This window comes from Achroia grisella, unplaced genomic scaffold (genome assembly GCF_030625045.1).
Source record: "Achroia grisella isolate CSIRO2021 unplaced genomic scaffold, CSIRO_AGI_Agris_v1 utg146, whole genome shotgun sequence".
NCBI lineage: Eukaryota > Metazoa > Arthropoda > Insecta > Lepidoptera > Pyralidae > Achroia > Achroia grisella.
Genome location: NW_026712636.1, coordinates 2,038,092 through 2,053,145, shown reverse-complemented (window position 1 = coordinate 2,053,145; position 15,054 = coordinate 2,038,092). Strand labels below are relative to the sequence as shown.

The window sequence follows — 15,054 nt, the reverse complement described above, 5'->3', positions numbered from 1 at the left end:
CGTAGAAAGAGACAACCGACTAAGTAGCGTGTCTCGTTCTTAGAGAATGAATATGAACAAAACTAAACTCAAGAAAAAGACATTATTAGACGTATTGTTTTACTTATAAGTTGATTAAATTAAAAAAAATGTCTAATGAATATTTGCTATTGCCCAATTAAATAATGAAAAAATCTTACTTAGAAAGGTATTGTAGTCTACTTGTACCTTTATGTCATGATGATAAATAGACAATAATAGAGTGGTGTCCGGTTATCAAATCATATGTTTATTTATGTAGGTTCCTCTTTGTTTATGGGTTGGTTTGGGTGTCGAAAAGGTGTTTGTTGCGTGCTAATTTGTGATTGCAATTGCAAGTACCAAGTTGAGGAATGGTGTTTATTATTGTAACTATATAAGTTATTATTGTCTTGTACAATCAACACGTCTAAAAGGTGAGTCTGCTTCGTTAATGTTATATACCACTCTTTTTTTAATGTTTTATCGACGAACTAAACTATTGCCCTGTTTCAAAGTACGATTGCCAATACGCATTTTGGTTTTATACTGCAAAATATTGTTAAAAAAGTCATGCACTCCACTTGGTCGCCCCTATTTGAGTGATGCGTCAAGTATCGTTTACATGCCGTTCTAAAAATGTGACTAGACACACTTAGAACCGTCAGAGCGCATTAGTTGTCGCTCCTTCTAAATATGGAACAGCTATAAGTCAACGCAGTGTGGCATCTTCGGCGTGTGTCCGAGACCGTCCCTACAATTATGTAACAGCCCTTTTTATTGCGAGTCAACACGTGCAACTTGAACTTGCACGCGCACGCTTCCACGTCTCAAGCACGACGCACGACGCAATCGCGCACGCGGTCGTTGCGTTGCCGATTCCATTCCCCTTCAGCAGTTTCCTAGCAACACACTGTTGATGCCACTAGTGACCCAATGAACACAAAAACACGGTGACTATTACATCACCACTATGTGATAGTATTTGAGTACTCCTGTTGCTAGGGAGTAAAATCCATAACATATTATATCCATAATAATTATATGCTCAATTGTAAGGTAACTCCTGCCTGGACTTTGGTCAATCAAACTTGGTAAATTTTGTTTTTATTTATCTATTTTCTCACAGTGCTATATATTGTAATATGCACTCTAATCAATAACTGCAGGGTTTGTTACATTATCAAATATATTTTATTATAATGATTAGTTTTTTGTAGTCATGAATAAACACTTATTTTAATAATTACAAATGATTCCTAAAGTGCAATAGGATAGATACAGTAAAAGTTAGTTTTATTATATATATATTGGATATGTGACTGCATAGTTTTTATGAACATTATAAAGATATGCTTAGGTAGATATCATACATTATGAATTGTATATATTAGATAAAGCTGCATGTATATATATCATAATAGTTTATGTAAATAGGTGTAACTTAGCTTTTTTCACATTTAGTATGAATATAAATAATATACCTGTTATTATTATTAATAATAATATAAATAAAACATTATTAAATATTGTTTGGGATTCCAGGCCAACCTTGGTGGGTTCGTAGAAATAATTGTTCAATATCCTTCCTCTAAGCACTAATTGAACAATAAAATATATATTTCACTGAATCATCTCCAGTTCAAGTTCCTTGGCACAACATTATGTATTTAAATTCTGCAACTAAAAATAACACCTAGAATTTTGTGTGACCCAGTTACTAATTTCCTGTATAATTTCTAAAATATGCTAATCAACTCTTGATAATTTCCTGTTTCTTGCTTTTATTTACCTTCAGTTCAATTATAATTGTTCATTCTTTGACTGTTGTGTTTTTAACAGATGTATATATTATTTATTTATGCATGTAATTATTATTCATCTTATTATCTTAAAATATTTACCTTTATGTTCATGTTTATTACAATTTTTAGATTTTGTTTTGTTTGTTTAAACAATTTTCATTGTTGTTTACAGTCATACAAATTATTTATACAACATATTACAACCATTGCATTGGTATTGGTATAAAAATAAAAATGAATGCTATTTCAAAGCTGTTGCAAATGGTCATGAGTTCATCCTTAATCTCATGGTAATTCATCCCAAAATCATATGCCATTTATAATATGCATATTGCAATACTGATTTTTTTTTATGTAACTTAAAACTTGTGTGTTGAATAAATAGTGAATGCTGTGTATGTTGTAAAGTTTATATACTCATAATATTAATCAAATATATGATATTACAAACAAAACAATACCTAATGTTGTAATGACACCTTGTTTATCGAAATATATTATTTTAATTTATGTAAATACCTCAAGAAATACAACATTACCATTACATTATATTTTCTCTAATGTTTTTCCTATTTCATGCAAATATGCATAAAACATTTAAATTGATAGTTCTATAGTTCAGTTCTTGAGGCCCTAAATCCACGTTTAATACAATTTTGTGTGCACAAGAATAACAAAATAAAAAAATGACATAGAGGGGGAGAAGAGGAGTCACTGTCATAATCTGGTAGACTGCCAGCTTGTTTACCATTCCAGTAGCATATGTTTTATAATGACTATAATGTGAATGGCAATTAATAAAATATTAATAATTCAAATAAATCTGTCAGACACTTGGATGCAGTGAGTTTGCTTGCTGTATTGTATTCAAATAGACTCAGTAAAATGTGGTCAAGTCATATGTCACATTAATTATAGTGGTAACAATTGACAATACCTTTGACCAATCTGATGACTTCTTACTAGCAGAATATTCTACATTAGTACATAGGATTAGTCCATTCAAAAGCCCTAATTACAGGCTACTCTAATAAAATATTGCTATGGACTAAAAGCAGTATATCCAACATGGCCCTCATACACACTGACACTGTAAACTGAATAAGCACATGGCAAACTTGGGCCTGTGTCCAACAAAAATCTGCAGATTTTGCCAAGTTGAAGAGGAAATGCCATTAAACATCCTATATGGTTGTGGCCCACTCATACATAAACCAAAATATCTTCTTTGGAAAGTATACATTCTATCCTGAGGAGATACACCATTGCTCATAAATAACCTTCAACTCTTGACCCGTCAGGTCTAGGTAGCGTAACTTTGCAAAATAGATTTATGTAGTTTGTAGTGGTACTGATCTAAAGCACCTAACAATAGCTCAAACCCATCAATAAAAATAATACTGTCATAGAGATAATCTTATTTTAAAATATTCCTTTTTTATATAATTTATCAGATTCTCAGATACTGCTACATTAACATGGGTAAGGAACCCTATCTCGACTTTGGGCTTTTGACCGATATAATTTCTTATGTACTCTTGCATTAGTTTATTACCGTTTAATAATCTTATCTGTGGGTCGACATGTAGGTTCATTTGTAAACTATGTAGTTTGAACTCAGACTACGGAATTTTCTATCTTTTTTTTTTAGAATAATAGATAGCTTCACTAAGAGAAGAGACGAGAAGTTCTAAAACGAATTGTTTTTTCATGAGCTGTTAGTATACAAACACTATTTTTATATATATTACATGACCATACCTAAATAATCATTAAAAAAGAAACTGCTCGCTATCCTACATGGAAGATAACTGAGAAATACTTATTGGGGAACTTTATCAACGTAATAGAATCCGAGACAATTACATTCTTTGTTTGTTTGTACGCGCTGATCTCGGTAACGGTTCATCCGAATTAGCTACATACTTCATTAATGTATAGAGGTAAACTTCACTTAAAGTTTTATGTTTGTTTATTCTAATGTGTTTACAAACAAAACAGTTCTACGGGTATGAAGTTGCAGCCTTAGATCGTTTATACTGATATAAAGAAAAGAGTAAAGTTTGTGCAGTTGTAGAGGGTAATGTACTGAATCGATTTTGAAAACTCTTTCAATATTGGATAGCCTATTTATCGAGGAAGGAGGCTATAGAACATCACGCTACGACCAATAGCAGCGGAGCTGCAATGAAAAATGTAGCAAAAACCGAGAGAAGTGACGCAAACGAAGTTGCGCGGGTTCAATAAATCTCTGCGTCATCTCCCCTCATAGCAATCAAGGAAAACTCGTTTGAAAAATATATTCCGTCAGTACGTCCGTCCGTAACGCATACAACAATGAATCTGTGTCACACGCTACGTGTAATTTGGAATTTTACTAATAAGAAATGTAAACAGCTATATCCTTGTTACTTATAAAGTAAGAAATGAATATTATAATTTACTGACTGTATCGTACGGCTCGCAATGAACGGTCTATGTTACTAGCTGTTTATAGTTGAAAGAACATTTAAAATTTAGTGGATTTTTTTATCCATGATATATATTTTTTTATTTTCTTTTTATTTCATTTTCATCTGCAATCTTTCCAGCTATAATCAGTGTTGCCGGTAATAATATTATGTCGTCGGTTGAGACTATAGTATATTACAGATGATAATGAACTGATTATGTGATCTTATGGTCATTTAGGGGATATGGCTATGTCTAGATGCACAGTTATTTGTATACATTAACTTCGAAGCTAGCTGGTTCTTATGGTTTATCCATTATATACATACATAAATGTTCTGTTTACGTACGACTTTTTATAAAGTCTAGTAATTTGTTGAAGTAGATTAAATTATTTATTAAGTTTAAGAACTCTGATACGGATAAATTAATTTTTTCCACCCTATTTTAGGGTTCCATTTCTTGAAACGGTATCTTTATTTAGTAATGCAAAAATACGATAAGATCAATTCACTTTAGCTCATAAAAACAATTTTAAAAAGTGCGTGACGCTCTTTGCTCGTTTTATTAGTTTTGTTACTATGCCAAGGTCATATATGTACACTTGTGACACCCGGCACGAGATATATCGCATCGAAGATTACTGTTTTTTTAAATAGTCAATTGGTATTAGAAACCCAACTATTTTATCTTTTGCTATTCTTAACATTCTTAGATCGTTTGTACAAAATTAAACTATAATATTTTTAATACACCGCCATGCAGTCCCAACCTAAGCAGAGTTTGTGTTACACAAAAACAGGCAACTGATACAATTATTTCAATACATTTTTTTTGTAAATACATAATGTACATAGAAACGTCCAGACCAATACAATTAATCATACTTGTGAATACAAATATTTGTACCGTGCGGCGAATTTACCACTTCATTTTATCATAGACACTAGCTGTGCCCGCGGCTTCACTCGTATGAAATTTATAGCCTATGTGTTTAGTTTCGTAAAAATCCGTTTAGCAGTTTTTGCGTGTAAGGGTAATAAACATCCATCCATCCATCCATTCATCCTCACAAACTTGTGGCGTTTATAATCACATCATACATAACGCTACAGTGGTGAGGTGTTAACCATCGCGCTAGTTTCCTCGGTATAAACTAGGTCCATAACGTACGCTTTTAAGCCAACAAAATTGTTTATTTATTCATACATTTTCATTTATAACTATGATTAAACCTGTCCTGTTTATCCTGTTTTATGAACATATGAATTGTGTTTATTATAATAGAAATATACATTAGATATACTTACCTATGTAACATGTCCCGTTGTTATTCGAAGTACACACGATAAGAAAATTTATCTTGACTCTTACTATCAGTTTAATAAGGCTATGCTACTAGTATTATGTTATCTGTGACTATGCACACACATACATACATGTAATACAGTTTATTAACTTACAGTAAAATCAATTTAGCACACAAGAGAACAAGACAAATTATCTAAATAATTGAAATTATGCAATTTATGTTCATATCAAACTTTATTAACATGCGTCCAGCTGTAATAAATAAACAGACACACTTTCGTCTTTATATTATAATATGCATAATGTCCTATTTGTTTTGGTTTTTATTGTTTTTAACTTTTTATTGTTTTCTATTTAATTAAAATATGTATGTTTGTTTTATTGAAACTGCTCTTAATAGAGGGTGAAGAGGTATTTTAAAGATGTAGAGAACTACTCAAAAACCCAAGCTGCGGGTAAAAGCTAGATCTATTCTATAAAATTCTCGTGTCACAGTGTTAGTTTCAATTTTGATGAAATTTTATATGTATACTCTGTAGATCTGTGTATAGGTTATTATGTATTTTTACACCCCTAAGTGATAACGTGTGGCTTACCCCAAAAAGATCTTTTAATATTCTTGACATTTTTTTTATGAATCGACATTAAAAACATATACAACATATATTTTTTTTTATTAATTTATATTACAAAACGTTTGCCGGGTCAGCTAGTATAAAAACAATAATAAAGATGTGATCTTGTAATTTGTAATCAGATGGCACCAATGCGCGGTGAGCGTGGCGGGTCCCCGGCGCGTGGTGCGCGCGCGTCTCTCCCTCTGCCCCGGCGACTCATCCGGCAGATAGCGCGACATGTGGCGTCGAGTGGACGCTCGCTCAGGCGTCTAGAAGTCTCCGGCCGGGTCATAGACAACTTTGATGACATCGACGAGGCGTCCGACGAGTCCGACTTGGAAGTGCCACAACCGGCGTAAGTGATTTTTATTGTGTACACTGCGTGTGGTGTGTGCGAGTCTGCCGCTACCTCCTCGGCTCATACGGTATATCGTGCGGTATGTGGTGTCGAGTTGACGCTCGCTAAAGCGTCTTGAGATCTCAGATCGGCTCATAGACAACTTTGGTGACAATGACGAGACCTTGACGAGTCCGATTTGGAAGTGCCACAACCGGCGTAAGTGATTTTTATGCTCTCGGTGCGTGGTGCGTCTCACCCGCTGCCTCGGCGTCCCATCTGGTTTGTGGCGTCAAGTGGACGCTCACTCCAGCGTCTAGAGGTCTCCGGCCGGGTCATAGACAACTTGATGGCATCGACGAGGCCTCCGATGAGTCCGACTTGAAAGTGCCACAACCGACGTAAGTGATTTTTTAAGCTCTCGGTGTGTGGTACGAGTGGCGCCTCTTTCCCTCTGCCCCGGCGACTCATACGGCATGTGGCGTCCAGTAGACAGTCACTCAGATGCCTTGAGGTATCCGGCCGGGTCATAGACAACTTTAATATTATTGACGAGATCGACTTCGGCGTAAGATGTGCCGCAACCGGCTTAAGTGATTTTTTATATATAATTGTAAAATGCCACAGACCTGATAGTAAGCGTTAGCGTTTACTATGAGGTGGGTCCAAATTTTACAGTGAAGAAGAGGCATGAAGAAACGAGGCATTTTAGTACCCGGAAATGACAACGCACGAGTTGCGTCGCGGGTGTTAAAATTAGGTGACATTGTGTGAATTGTCCAGGGGCAAAAAATTTGCTTCAAGACTTATTCCAGACGGGATAACTTAGAGGCATTGTCACCAGCTTAAGGGTTTTAGGCGTCCATAGGCTACAGTAACCGTTGACCATCAAATGGGCCGTAGGCTTGATTGCCACCATCGTAATCATGATCCTAAACTTTGACTTGCATTTGCTCGGTATATTTAAATTCAACATGACATGAGGCGAACCAACACTCTCATAATTTGGTTTGTTGTCGTCGTTTCCGTTACCAGAGTGTAGGTAAAAATTAGTATAGTAGAATAATTTTGCCCAGATTAAAACTTGCGACCTTTGCATCGGGTTGTAAACCACTTGGCCATCACGTTTACGTAACAAACCTTGTTTTTCGAAAAAAAAAATACGATCTGGGTCAGTATCTACTACAAAGCTATAATAAATGTAGATAATAAAACGAGTATTGAACTTTGATGTGTATGTTATCAGTTACCTTTTTTGTCTGCGAGGAATTTATTAGTATTTTATTTGTAATTAGAACTATGAATAAGCGGACGGTCACCTCATGGTAAGAAGCAACGTAGCCTATATACATCACAGCAACATATGACTCCCGTGAATTCCCGTGGTGAGGTGAGTTAAGCGTTGCCATTCCGAGGACTTATATATTATGCCTCCGAACATAGGTATATTGTCGAGAAAAACCGAGAAATCGACACATCACATCAGATCGAGATGAGGCACTGAAAAAATCGAGAAATTGTTTAATTTTAATAAAATTTAATATGATAGATATATCCTAGTGAAGATGAGATAGTAAGCATGATGACTTAAGAGATATCTGAAAGTTTTATGGTAAAAGCTTTACAAGGAGAATATGTAATAATAAGTATTTATATTTATAACAGAGGTCTGCTGGTGAAAAATGTCATACCTACGGCATTATAAGAATTAATAAATATTGCATAAAAAGTCTACTCGGTATTCACGTGTTTTGCGGCATCTCTACTTTTAGTTTATCGATTTTTTTAAACATTCCTATGCCCTTTATATCTATTCGTATCTCATATAGATGGACACAATATAGATAGTATAATAATAGACTGGCGCTAAGCTTCGTAACGTTGTAATCTCGCTACTATCAAGTCGGTAACAGTGGGTTTGATAACATCCACGTTGTCTTACTAACCTAGCAAATGATAAACAATATTTTATCAGCGACGCCAAACACTGTCATTGATTGATCAACCTATCGCTCGTTAAATTTGAGTAGATACACAACTGCTCATGTATGTCAGCCGACCTCAAAAAATGCGGAAGTTATCAAATAGTTTTTTGTGATGTCTTCTTAAATGATAATGAGGTTTTGGCTATTTAACGTCTAATTGAGACGTTTAGAAGAGAGCGTTCATGGCCTAGTTGTATAAGCATAGAGCCAAAAAGTTGTAAGTTCGAATCCGACCGAAGCCAATATTTTATTGTCAACTATCCGACCTGTGCAACTTCATCTGTCGTTTACTTGACATTTATCATTATACATCGCCTAATGTACATAATATATTTTTAAATTATAGCCTATATATTATTCTGATGTATATATAAACCATATTAGTCTAAAGTTTCATCAAAATTCGTTCCGTAGTTTTTGTGTGAAAGAGTAACAAACATCCATCCATCCATGCAAACTTTCGCGTTTATAATATTAGTCAGATTTTTTATTATTGTTAAAAACTATACCAAACCAATTAATACAAGAGGCAGCATTAGGTTTGCTCCTAACAGGGCAACGCCGTAATTTTAAGTGGTCCAAAGTTATACTACTTTGATATATTGTTTGTGCCTCTTCTTAACTAATGTTGTATGTTGTAATCTATCTATCTATCTATAATTTGTTTGTCCACCTGTTTAATTACCTTAATTGTATGTAAGCATGCAATTGTTTTTATACTTTAATAATATTATTTATCATAATATATATTTTAATTGTCAATTACACTATTGCATTATCATTAATTATTGTGTCCTAACAAGCTATTCCCCAGTAGAAATAGTATTGTATTTAATATGTTAATATAATTTATGTTGTATTTTAATTGTACACTGATTTGTTTTAGGGTGGCATGTGGTGGTAACGCAGGCAACCTACCCCCCACCGAACACGACGACGACCTCACCAGCCTCAGTTGGTTACAAGATAGGAATTTATTAAGAGGTACTTATGACATATTTTTTACGGGTGATAATGGTATGATGCAGACGCTTGCGCTAACGGTTTACGTTGGTGGAGCACCAGTGGCGGATGATAAGATGAGCATGAGGTCAGGTTAGTTAGCCCATCATGACATATTCATCAGGAATTTATCATGATGGATTCCAGGGGGAACCGGGTGGAGGTCAACATGACATGGTACATTGTTGACAATATGGTCAACTGACCACTTTACTAACAATCCCCTTCACCCCCCGTAGAAGATGAACATGATCAGTCAGTCAGTCAATGGTCAGGTCAATTAGCCCATCGTGGTAAATTCACCAGGAATTTATCATGATGGTTTCCACTATTTGTCAAACTAGTTCTGTTTATTTAATATTTATAATAATAATGTTGCTGCAATAATTTGCAAGATGCTCTGTCACCAAAGAGCACAACGAAGATATACCTACCATCATAAAAGCCACGACCACTCTTTCAAGAATTAACGTTCAGACGTACGAAGAAGAAATAATTGTCTAGTTGGACAATGTGATTAATTACCTTATGTTTGTTGTTATAGGTATAAATCTTACAAAAGGTGATTTGGAGGATCCGAAAATGATTGGCCAACATATAGTGATAAAGGTATGTATGTGTGTATGTATAGCTTTTAAGAAAATTTATCTGTTGAAAATTTCTCTTTAACCATTTTGTAAACTACCTCCGCCTCGATAAATTAACCTAAATTATTTTCTGTCCAAGCTGTCAGGTTATGGACCCCCCCCCCCCCCCTGCATTCGGAGTATCAAATCAAAGTCTCTATAAAATCCCCATTTTCTTTCCCTTTAAATTCATATTCTCCTCTTAGTCGCATGGTTCCCTTCATTATTTCTGAAGATCACGTGTGCACTATTCAGTATATGTATGTTTATATTTTAATAGATATATTTATATACAAATATATATATGTACATACATATATTTGTGTTTATTAAGTGCACCACCTACCCTTTTCTTATCTTAATGTTAATCTCTCTACCCAAAGGTAGTCTGGAAGAGATTGCCTAGCGATAAGGCCGCCTTTTGTATCGGTTTATGCAATCTTATTATTTTAATTGTTTTCAAAGTCTAGCGCAATAAAGAGTATACATTCAATTAAACTGTTCTAGCTATTGCTCTCCTTTTCTTTCCACTTATCTTCTTTTAAAAAAATTAATTAAAATTAAAATTTACTCATATTTGTAATTTTTATTTATGTAATACTAGGTACCCTGATACATGTAAACCTTCGCTTGAAATACTATCCATTGCTAAAAACCGCATTAAAATTACTTGCCTAATATTAAATATCTAAGCGAACATACAGCGGAATGTGATGATTACACAGGATAACAATATTGACCTTGTTTTTTATTGCATGAGGTTTTTCTACTACTCTGTCTACCCTCAGATATTTTGTAGCAGCTCTAGTTAGTGCGATACAGGTGCCGTCTAGAATTTGCATGAGTAGTTAATCATTTCTAACAATAGCGGTCTAACCGGCCTTGGTCGAAGTGAACATATCCCAACTTAAAATCTGCTATAGATTAGATTAGATGGTTTATTCGAAATCACCCAAATTAGTCAGTAGAAAAACTTGATACAACAAAAATGAAAGTCCATTTTGTTATCCTGTGTTATCTGTACTATTCACGAAATTTGATATATCTAAGTGTCACCGCGTATTTCGCTTCAGCCCAGAGCCTAGCGGAATATATATACAATACTGGGGAGAAAGGGGATTGTTAGTAATGTCGACTGATTATCAGATCGCTAGCAATGTACCATGTCAGGTTGACCCCACGCGGTTTGTCCTGGAAACTATCCTCATAAATTCTTGATAAATTTGTAACGATGGGCTAACTGACCTGACCTTATGCTCATCTTATCATCCTCCATTGGTGCCCCGCCAGCGTAAAACGTAAGTGCAGGCGGATGCACTATTCCATTATGATCCTTAAAAAAATACAATACTCGGCAAAGTTACTATTCGTAGTAGTATCTGTATAGAAATTAAAAGAATGTGTGGAATATAAAGTTTGTGTAAGTCACAAAGAAAACATTGGTGTATACATTTATGTAAATTATATTTGTCGATTCCAGTGTTTGCCAACGTGGGGCCCATGCCCCACAGGGGGTGGGGAGGGAAATCTCATTTAATTCATTCCAAAATGGACTTTTTATTAAAATAATTGGAATGTGAATTTCAATTTTGTATTATGTTTTGAAAATTTCCTTACTTACTTACGTTCATTAACAATTTCCTACTGATTTCTTCCTAAAACCTATTATTTAAGTTTCTTAAGTAAACAATATTTTGTTTATAATACAAATTATGTATGTTATATACATATAAGAATTTTAGAAAGGCTAAAGTGGGACATGGCACTATAAAGGTTGGGAAACACTGGTCCATACCATGACAATGTTACTTGTTTAAACAAGTGTTAACCGTGTAACCAATGTTGTTTATTCAGCGTACTATAAACCTGAGAGCGAAACTACAGTTGACCTCATTTTAATAAACATTTAATCTTAATTTTCAACCAACGTAACATGGAATAAAATCTCTTTTTTCTTGCCGGTTTATGCACCGCTATATCTACGCCTTTTTTTCAATACGAGCTGCATTGAAAAATGATACTCCTATTTGTCGAAGCGTAATATTATATAGCTTAAAGCCTTTGTCGTCAAATGGACTATCCAACACAAAAACAATGTTTCAATTCGAATCAGTAGTTCCTGAAATTAGCGCGTTCAAACAAACAAACTCTTCAGCTTTATAGTATTAGTATACATTATACTCTTTATTGCACCAATTACAGAACAAAACAAAAAATAGAAAATATGCATTAACTGACATAAAAGGCGGTTTGGTCGCTAAGCAATCTCTTCCAGGCTACTTTTGAGTGGATAGAGAAAAGTGTAGGTGGCACACGTAATAAACAAAAATAAATACATGACTAAAAATAATTACATAATTCATTATCTATTTTCAGCAATCGGACCCATCAAGGACCCCACCTCCCATAGCTCGGCTCCCGTCCCCGCCCCCCACTCCGTGCAAAGCCCCCCCGTCGCCCCCTGCAGTGGCCACACACACCAAACCCCCTTACTCATTCTCCTGCCTGATCTTCATGGCAATAGAAGCTGCTCCGACCCGAGCTCTGCCCGTGAAGGAAATCTATGCCTGGATCGTTCGACATTTCCCATACTTCAAGAACGCGCCGCAGGGCTGGAAGAACAGCGTGCGACATAATCTGTCGCTGAATAAGTGCTTCCACAAGGTTAGTTCTTATATGGTTGTAGATGGATGGGTTTTTAGTTCAATATATTTTTCGTACTATTTTTAAATTGCACCTTAACTGGATAATAGGCTCAAAAATAATAATATAACTTGCATAAGTTATTTGTATTATTATTTTTGTCCCTTGCTAAAATATCCTACATGAATAAATGTTTTATAAATATGAATTGATAAATAAATTTTACCCTAAAAAAGACAAACACATGAAGAAAATAATTAGCCAAAAATCCACCTACATGCAAAATGTATTTATTTTTTATTGACAAATGAACTTGAGGTTAGCTTAGTTAGCCCATCCTGACAAATTCACCAGGAATTTAACATGATCTTCTAGGGTTGTGTTTATTTTGGTGAGAAACTTGTTGATCATGTTGTCTGACCACATTGGACATTGTTAACAGGTGGCAGCCGCGCCGGGTCTTGGTAAAGGTTCCCTGTGGACCGTAGATCCTCAACACCGCTCCTCATTGTTACAGGTGAGTAATTTATCCTTAATAATATCCCTATATAAATGCGAAAATAACTCTATTATTTATATTGCAGTAAGTTAGTAAATATACCATATACTAACAAATAAAGAAATCATTATTATTACCAAGTACTTTTGCTAATGAAACAACAACAATTAATAAAGCTATATATACGTCACAAGTCTTGGGAACTGCTCAGAGTTTTCCTTTCTGCTACACTAACTAACCTGGCATCCGCACTGTGAATCCATGCAATGCTTGGAAATTCCTCGCTTAAATATTTAATTTATTAAATTCTCCTTTGTGTCGTTGTCTTAGTTTCTTTTTTAGCTTATATGTTATACCATTTTTTTTTAAAGTATAAGAATAAAAATAGTATAATTGCTCTTTAATATAAATAGACTAAAATAGTCGTAATTTTTTAAATTTTGCTCGATACGTGTATCCGGACCGATTTTGTCTATAATTGCGAATAAATGCGTTGAAAAGAAGTAAGGCAATAAGTACGGTACGGTGCAGGCTTTCGGGCGGCAGCCGATCCCGGCCCCGGCGGACGGGCCGGAGGGCGCGGAGCCGGCGGCGGCGGCGGACGGCGCGGAGGCCGGCAAGGGCGCGCCGGACCCGGCGCTGTTCCCGTTCCTGGCGCGGCGGCTGGCCGGCGAGGCGCGGCCCGAGCCCGGCGCGGAGGAGTACCTGGCCGCCGCCACCGTGCTCGCCATGAAGTACGGGCCCGCCGTGCTCGATCAGGTGCGTGCATCGGCTTACAACATGTCACATAGGTTGACCTACATTTTAGCCTCATCTCACTCTTTAACATTTTGTATTTGTAACATGCATAAGTTAGATTTTTTAATTCTTGATATAAATAAGAGGAGATCTTGAAGTGAACGTATATTTCTCTCTTTTAAAAAAATTCTGAGATATAAAGAACGTAATTTAACTTAAACTACACATAACATCAATAGGGTGATGGTTGCGATAAAATAAAGATATATCGTGTTCGCCGGCAGCTCCCTCCTGCGGCGCACCTTGTGATCTCGCGGTGCGCCCGCGACGAGCACTCATACAGCGGCGGCTGCGAGGAACGCCGCACGGCCGAGGCGCTGCTCAACCTCGCCGGCGTGGCGCCCGCGCCCGCGCCCGCGCCCAGCTAGCCGCCGCCCGCCGCCCAGGTACGGTCCCCGCACGGCCGAGGCGCTGCTCAACCTCGCCGGCGTGGCGCCCGCGCCCAGCTAGCCGCCGCCCGCCGCCCAGGTACGGTCCCCGCACGGCCGAGGCGCTGCTCAACCTCGCCGGCGTGGCGCCCGCGCCCGCGCCCGCGCCCAGCTAGCCGCCGCCCGCCGCCCAGGTACGGTCCTCGCACGGCCGAGGCGCTGCTCAACCTCGCCGGCGTGACGTTACTCTAGCTGAGCAGTCACTCGTACGACGGCGACTGCGAGGAGCGCCGCTCAAAATAGCTGACCGCGTAGCCCGGTGCATTATATGTCAGCTGTTAGCACGAAGTTCCTCTCGCTCCAAAATATGCCAAATGCTATTTTGAATGTCAGCTGGCTGTAATGTGATGGAATACATGTCCGATAAAGGTATTTAACTATAATAGTCATAATTTTGCCTATTATAATAATAGACGTTTTACCTGATACGTTTTAAGTTAAGTTCTACTTAGCTAAATGACGCTGTCTAAGTACCATATTCATTTATACATTAAGTCTATTTTCAAAATTTGATTAATTTTACAATTTTATCCCCTATTGCATATATTACAAAAT

At 36.5% G+C, this 15,054-nt stretch overlaps 1 protein-coding gene across 2 annotated transcripts; it reads left to right on the top strand.

Annotated features, from left to right (window-relative positions):
• The first annotated feature begins 300 nt into the window (after positions 1-300).
• On the top strand, positions 301-14,439 carry LOC131855626 (forkhead box protein N3-like). Of its 2 annotated transcripts, none has more exons than XM_059206920.1 (8): positions 301-434; positions 6,322-6,536; positions 9,390-9,487; positions 10,050-10,114; positions 12,508-12,795; positions 13,217-13,291; positions 13,805-14,032; positions 14,296-14,439. In XM_059206920.1, exons 2-8 carry the CDS (start codon positions 6,322-6,324, stop codon positions 14,437-14,439), a joined length of 1,113 nt encoding a protein of 370 aa, XP_059062903.1. In that variant the 5' UTR covers positions 301-434. The 2 variants fall into 2 exon arrangements, with proteins under 2 accessions (XP_059062903.1, XP_059062904.1); XM_059206921.1 differs by lacking the exon at positions 301-434 and adding an exon at positions 1,034-1,091.
• The last annotated feature ends 615 nt before the right edge of the window (positions 14,440-15,054 follow it).

Coding starts and splice junctions, on each gene's coding strand:
- LOC131855626 (XM_059206920.1), top strand. CDS start 6,322: ATGGCACCAATGCGCGGTGAGCGTGGCGGGTCCCCGGCGCGTGGTGCG. Junction 12,796..13,216: donor TGAATAAGTGCTTCCACAAG/GTTAGTTCTTAT, acceptor CATTGTTAACAG/GTGGCAGCCGCGCCGGGTCT. Junction 13,292..13,804: donor ACCGCTCCTCATTGTTACAG/GTGAGTAATTTA, acceptor GGTACGGTGCAG/GCTTTCGGGCGGCAGCCGAT.